The sequence below is a fragment of the Puma concolor genome, chromosome E4 (assembly GCF_028749965.1).
Source record: "Puma concolor isolate L17-30 chromosome E4, mPumCon1.1.hap2, whole genome shotgun sequence".
NCBI lineage: Eukaryota > Metazoa > Chordata > Mammalia > Carnivora > Felidae > Puma > Puma concolor.
The window spans coordinates 57,338,632-57,344,631 of NC_141683.1; the positions used below are offsets into that span (position 1 = coordinate 57,338,632).

The 6,000-nt window shown below is 52.2% G+C and overlaps 1 protein-coding gene across 1 annotated transcript in view; it reads right to left on the reverse strand.

The window, feature by feature from the left end:
• PRRX1 (paired related homeobox 1) overlaps positions 1-5,561 on the reverse strand; it is an 84,864-nt gene extending 79,303 nt beyond the window's left edge. Inside the window, exon 1 of the mRNA XM_086693592.1 lies at positions 5,430-5,561. Coding sequence (XP_086549718.1) covers positions 5,430-5,432 — 3 coding nt within the window. The 5' untranslated portion in view covers positions 5,433-5,561. The remainder of the gene's footprint in view (positions 1-5,429) is intronic.
• Positions 5,562-6,000: the final 439 nt, after the last annotated feature.

The window sequence follows — 6,000 nt, forward strand, 5'->3', positions numbered from 1 at the left end:
GCCAGGGCAGTGGGAAATTTACATATTTATTTAGCCGGAGGAAAGGACTCTGCGAGTGTAGCATAATTGCTCTCGCCTCCCCCCACCCTGGCCAATTTCGTAACCTCTTTGGTGCGGCCAAGGTCGCTTCCCCAGGCGACGACGCTAAGCCGGGAGGGTCGCGTTGCCCAGATGCTCGGTAGGCAGGGGCACTCCTGGAGCAAGCGGCCGGCCGGGCGAGGCTCCTGCTTAGTTCAGGGTCCGGCCCGGGTGCCTGGGCGGGCGGCGGGGGGCGGGGGGGGGGGGTAAGAGGAAGGACGCGGAGGGATAGAGGAACCCCCAAGTCTACGGATAATGCTCTGCCGTCTGTCTGCTGAGCCCTGACTTGACAAGGAACAGAGAGGTGCTGAGGGATTTTTTTCATGACCTGTTGGAATTTGGTAACAGCTTTAATAGTCTCATTAGAAATGAGTTACTATATGACGAGTAAGTAAAATATTAAGTGCTTATTTGTGGCATTTTATGTTCTTCAAATACACACACACACACACACACTTTCCCACTGCCTTGATTACTAGACTCCCCCCCCCCTTTTTTTTTCCTCCTCCTATAGCCGAGAGGCTCTACTGGAGAGAAAGAGGGGTCCGAGTGTGTGTAAATGCTTTCTGGGCTCCAAACGGCCATAGTTAGCCCAGAACTCCCAGCCCTGATCTGGGAAAAGAACATTTGATGCCATCAAAGGGCTGCAGATTGAAACCAGATGTGCTCGCCTCGGTTCTTTCCATGCATTTAATTAAGGAGCCGGGATGGAGGAGACTTTTTCATCATTAGTCCACCCACTGCCCCCTCCTATTTCCATCCCCTCGCCCTCCCCCGCCCCAACCCGGCCCGCGCGCACCCCCGACCGGGAGCCCAAAGCCCCGCCAGCGCCGCGCGGTGCGCCGCGCGGGTCGCTGCGTCTCCCCAGCGGTCGGGGCTCCAAGCAGTAAACATCTGTCCGCCTCTGGGCCCGTGCGAGCGGCGCGGCGGGGCTAGCGGGACGCCGGTGGGAGGCGGACGCGCACCCGGGTGGGCCCGCACCGAGTGCGCCGGACGCCCTCCGCGGGGATTTCCAGCACCGCAGCCTCTGGGAGCCCAGGCCGAGCGCCTCACGTGGCACTGCCACCCGCTCGCTCGAACGGACGCGACTCGATCGCGCAGAGGTTTCCCCCAGACGTCCTGCTGGATGAGCTTAGGGGGAAAGGCCGAGGGGCCGTCTCCCCCTTCCCCGCACGCCGAGCGCGAGGCACTGCTGGGTTTGTCCCCGCAGCCGGGGGCAGCCTCCCCCGCTCTCCCCTAGCCTGCTCAGACCCGGAACGGGCCCGGGCCTCTCCCGCCTTCTCCGCCCTCATTTACAGTTGAATTTCACGTTTCTTTCCGTCCTGACACTGACCGAACTGCCCTTTGGGACAAAGGGCTGGGTAAGAGGCCGTGGGGCTTCTGACGGCCCCCCGGAACGTGCTGCTGCCCCTGGAGACCGACCCAGCGATCTGTCAGTCGAGGAAGATCGCCCTTCGGAGAAAGTTGCCTTGTCCCTGGTATGCGGTCGGGCGGTCTGGTTACTGACCGAGAGGTAGCGACGGGGGAGATCAGGGATGGGCCGTTGGAAACAGAGTCGGAAGTCTCCACTTCTACTCCCCCGTGTTCTCGGGAGGGATCAGGCACTCCCTTAACATCATCCACTTGTCATTCGTGTAATAATGTCAACCAGTCCTACCACTACCAACGAGGATGCTAAGGGCTTCCACAAAAACATCAGACACATTTGCTTAACATTTGCCGACTAAATATGTGTATGTGTGTATATATGTTATATTATATAGAAGTTTCGATGCACAACATTTCCCTAAAATGTCTCCGGGAGTGAGAGCTCGAACGCCGCCGCCTGCGTGGGGCTCGCTCAGCGCTGGCGAAGCGGCCCCTGCAGGGGCTCCGGAGGCCCGAGTCTGGGAGCCCTGCTCCAGCAATTGGGGTGGCCTTTGAGGACCTTGGTGAGGGAGTGGGGGCAGGGTCCAGAAACTGGAACTTGGGAAAGAGAGATGCCAGTGTTGGGACAGGGATTCCAGGCAGGAGGCAGGGTCCCCGTCTCGCAGACCCAGAGCGCTTTTTCTGGAATCCTGCGGAGGAGGCCGCGGGAGAGCAGAAAGCTCGCGGAGCTCTTCAGCCCTCCCGAAGGCAGCTCCTTCCCAGGGCATCCCGTAGGCCGCCGTTGCAGGGGTCAAGCCCCAGAATCCCCCAGCCTCCGCCCCAAATCACCGCAGGGAGTCGGGGCTGCAGGGTGGGCTAGAAGAAGGAACGGGCAGGATCCCCAAGAAAGCAAATCCCCGAGGCATAGACCCTGCAGAATTGATTTTTTTTTTTTTACTTGTTTAGACCTTTTTAGTTTTTTTCTCCCCCCCCCTTTTTTTTTCTATTAACAATTGCTAGTGGATTGGATCCACATCCTGATTATGTTTACATACATTTGTAATTTGCTGAGATTCTGGATTTGCTGGATCGTAATTAAAAGCCAACGGGATAACCCTACAGGGAGACTCAAGACTGACTGGAGAGCGCAGTTCGCCCAAGTAAAATGGTGAAAAGCACGGGTTCGTGCCGCCAGCCGGCCAGGCGGGAGAAGGCTCTCTGGGACCCTCAGAGCCAGCGCCGCCAGGTGCTCTCTTTTAGGCACACAGAGATGGGCAGGAGAATGCCTTTCCAGAGCACCCAAGGTCGCAGCCTGGCCTCCCCTTGGTGTCCAGGCGCCAGGCCTTGTTCACTAGAGGGGTGGAGGGAGGGGGAAATTGGTGGATCAAAGTTCTCTGGGCTCAGGTTGCAGGAATCAGAAGGGCCAAGCACCTCTAGAATTCAAGAAGGACCATCTGGCAGAAAGATGTCAGAAGAAGGGAAGCTGTGGCCGGGAGCACATGCCCATCTCAGCAAGCAGGCAGCAGGCCTGGCCTGGGAATTTAGAAGGCCCCAGAGAACGCTGTGGCCTGTTTAGTTCCTTAATCACTACTTTGCTTTCCCCCTGTGATTTCCTTTTGGGAAGACTTGGAAGGAGAGCATTTCGAACTCACAATCTCTGAACATGTGTAGATCTTTCCTTGGCTTTCACTTTGACTTCCATCTATCCATCAATCTTTATTAAAATTCTGAAGCGCTGGGTGATGCAGCTCAACAGAACCCTCTTCCACGTGATCCTTCCGGCATCTGAGCGCGCCTTTGCAACCCTTCCTTCTGCCCCGCCCTGTTTGAAAACTAACTCCTGTTTCTGGATTCCTCCATAAGCAAGTGGGAGCAAAGCTGGAACTAGCAAGGAAACATGACGAGAGATCAGACCATGGTAGGAAGGAGGTTTGGTTTCTAGCCACGTGCCCTTGGGTGGTCCTATTCATAGGCAGGTTTGGTACTGATCACTGTCCAGGGTTTCCCTGGCACTGGGAACTGGCAGAACACTGCCTCATCTGGCTAGCAGAATGTCCCCCACCCTAAGCATTTCTCCCCCTGAGGTGGGAACCAGGAGTTGCACTCCCTGATGTGTTAATAAGCTGACGTGATAATCACATGTGACAGGTCACAGGTCCCACGACACATAAACAAGACAATACCACCCTCATGCAAATAATACGCTTTGGGGGTAGAAATGTTCTCCTGCTCCTGGTTGACAATCTAATATATTATATATTCATAGGCGATGAAACAGGGGAAGAAAATGAGATGCAAGATCGATTCCACAGTGGTGTCATATTTTAATGTTTCTGAGAAGAAGGCTCTCTGCCAGATTTTAAAGAAACTCTCCTTTGCCCTCCCAATTCTGGTTCTTATAACCATACGTGGCATTTTAGGAACATCCCATGCATTGGGTGAATGCTCTCTACCCACACCCACCTCCATCCAATAGCCCTATTGAATTATTTTGAAATTTTGCAAGAATGAAAGAAAATAGGACTAAAAACACATTTCCAAAAATAGGACTAAAAACACATACCCATAAGATGGATAACGTGTCCATCCTACTCCAGGCTGGGGGACCCAATATATTCCCCGGGGCCATTTCACCACTGGATACTAACTTTGCATGCACCGTTGGGCCAGCTTCAGCTAAAGCTATCTATAATCTGGGGGCACCTGGGTGGCTCAGTTGGTTGAGCATCTGACTTCGGCTCAGGTCATGATCTCAGTTCATGAGTTCGAGCCCTGAGTGGGGCTCTGTGCTGACAGCTCAGAGCCTGGAGGCTGCTTTGGGGTCTCTGTCTCCCACACTAGAGCGCGCAGGCGCTCTCTCTCTCTCTCTCTCTGCCCCTCCCCCACTCACACACACTCTCTCTCTCTCTCTCTCTCTCTCTCTCTCTCTCTCCAAAATAAATACACATTAAAAATTTTTAAAAAGATATCTGTAATCTGTAATCACATTGGCAAGTGCAATGAATATTCTCAGACCTCAGTTTGTTAAATGCCTCAGCTGTAATTGACAGTATCAAACACTCTAGTTTTGAAATTTCTTCTCCTGGCCCTCTGCTTCTCTGAGCACTTCTTGGTCTTTATAGAGTACTCCTTTGCTTTAGCTTACTCCTTAAATATTAATATTCTCTGGAGTCCTGCCTTTTGTCTTCACTGTCCTTTCCATTAAACAGGTTGTTACTGTAAGATCTCATAGATTTTCATGTGCTAGCTGCCTCTTGTTTGACAGTGAGTCTAATATCTAAATCTTAAGCTTTCTCGTCTACTGACAGTTACCTGGGGCAAATTGAGCAAGTTACTTAATTCTCTACGCCTCAGTTTACTCATCTTTCCGTAGGGCTAATCATGGCCCCTACCGGCATATATTTGCAAGCATTAAATGCGAATGTATGCAAGCCATTTAACACAGTGCTCAGCATATAGTCAGCCCTGAAAGAAAAAATTGCTGTCTTCTTGCTGACATTCATTCATTCATTCATTCATTCATTCATTCCGGAACCTTAAACTCAACATGTCCAAAACAAAACTGACCTAATCGTTCCATGCTTCTCCTCTTTCCCCACTAGGAAACCAAGGAATTGCCCCAAATTCCTGCCTCTTTGACACCAACTCTGGCTTATCCAGGCAGTCGCTAAGGTCAGCCTATTTTATCTAGCTGGCATCAAATCTGTCACCAAATAGTCACCAAGTGATTGTTGCATTGGCACTGAAGACTAAGTCATACTGGAGCGAACGAACAGGCGACATTACGTGCGAATGCATAGCTATGGTTATTATAGAGTGTTCACGTGACATAAAACATAACAACTCGTCAGGATGCCTTGCCAAATGCCCTCGGAGGAAATATGAATGTGCAGGTACTCTACCTTCTCTCTCCTGAGGAACTCAAGCCCTTCTCGCCAGGCGAATTCAGAGGGACCACACATGGCTGTTGGGAACATTAAGAAAACAAAAGCAAAGTGCCTTACCATAGTCGTTATTCGACAAACGTGAATTTCCTTCCTCTGCTCTTTCCCTTAGGCTCAGATGGCCGGGGCTTCAGGTAGCTCCGGGCACCACTGAGAAACAGGAGGCTAAATTCCTGCTATCTTCCTATTTTAGAAAAATCCTTTAAGGACAGGCATACGCATGTGACTAAGAAGCTGAAAACCGGGAAGGGTTCTAGGCAAGCAGCAGCACACAGCGCTGCCAGGGAAACCATTGCTGACCCTTCATTCCTGCGCCAGAACAGCTAAAGCCTGCTGGTTTTTTGTATCACACTCTGAGAACCAGAGAACCTGCGTGCTCGCTGGATTCTTGGCCCCGCACGAGACATCTGAGCTGAGGTCCCAGGCTGGCTTGCTGCCTCTGCGGGCTCCCCAACTTCTGGGCCCTGGAGCTCTGTTTCTAAGCCAAGCAAAAGTGAGGTGGACTCTTACAGGATAGGTACAAAATGCTTTGGGCCTGGCTAAGTTTGGCTGATTTGAAACCCGTAAGGCCCTTCAGCTGACTTGAGTGCTTATTTATAGCATACCCAGTGGGTGTGCCGCTTTGGATAAC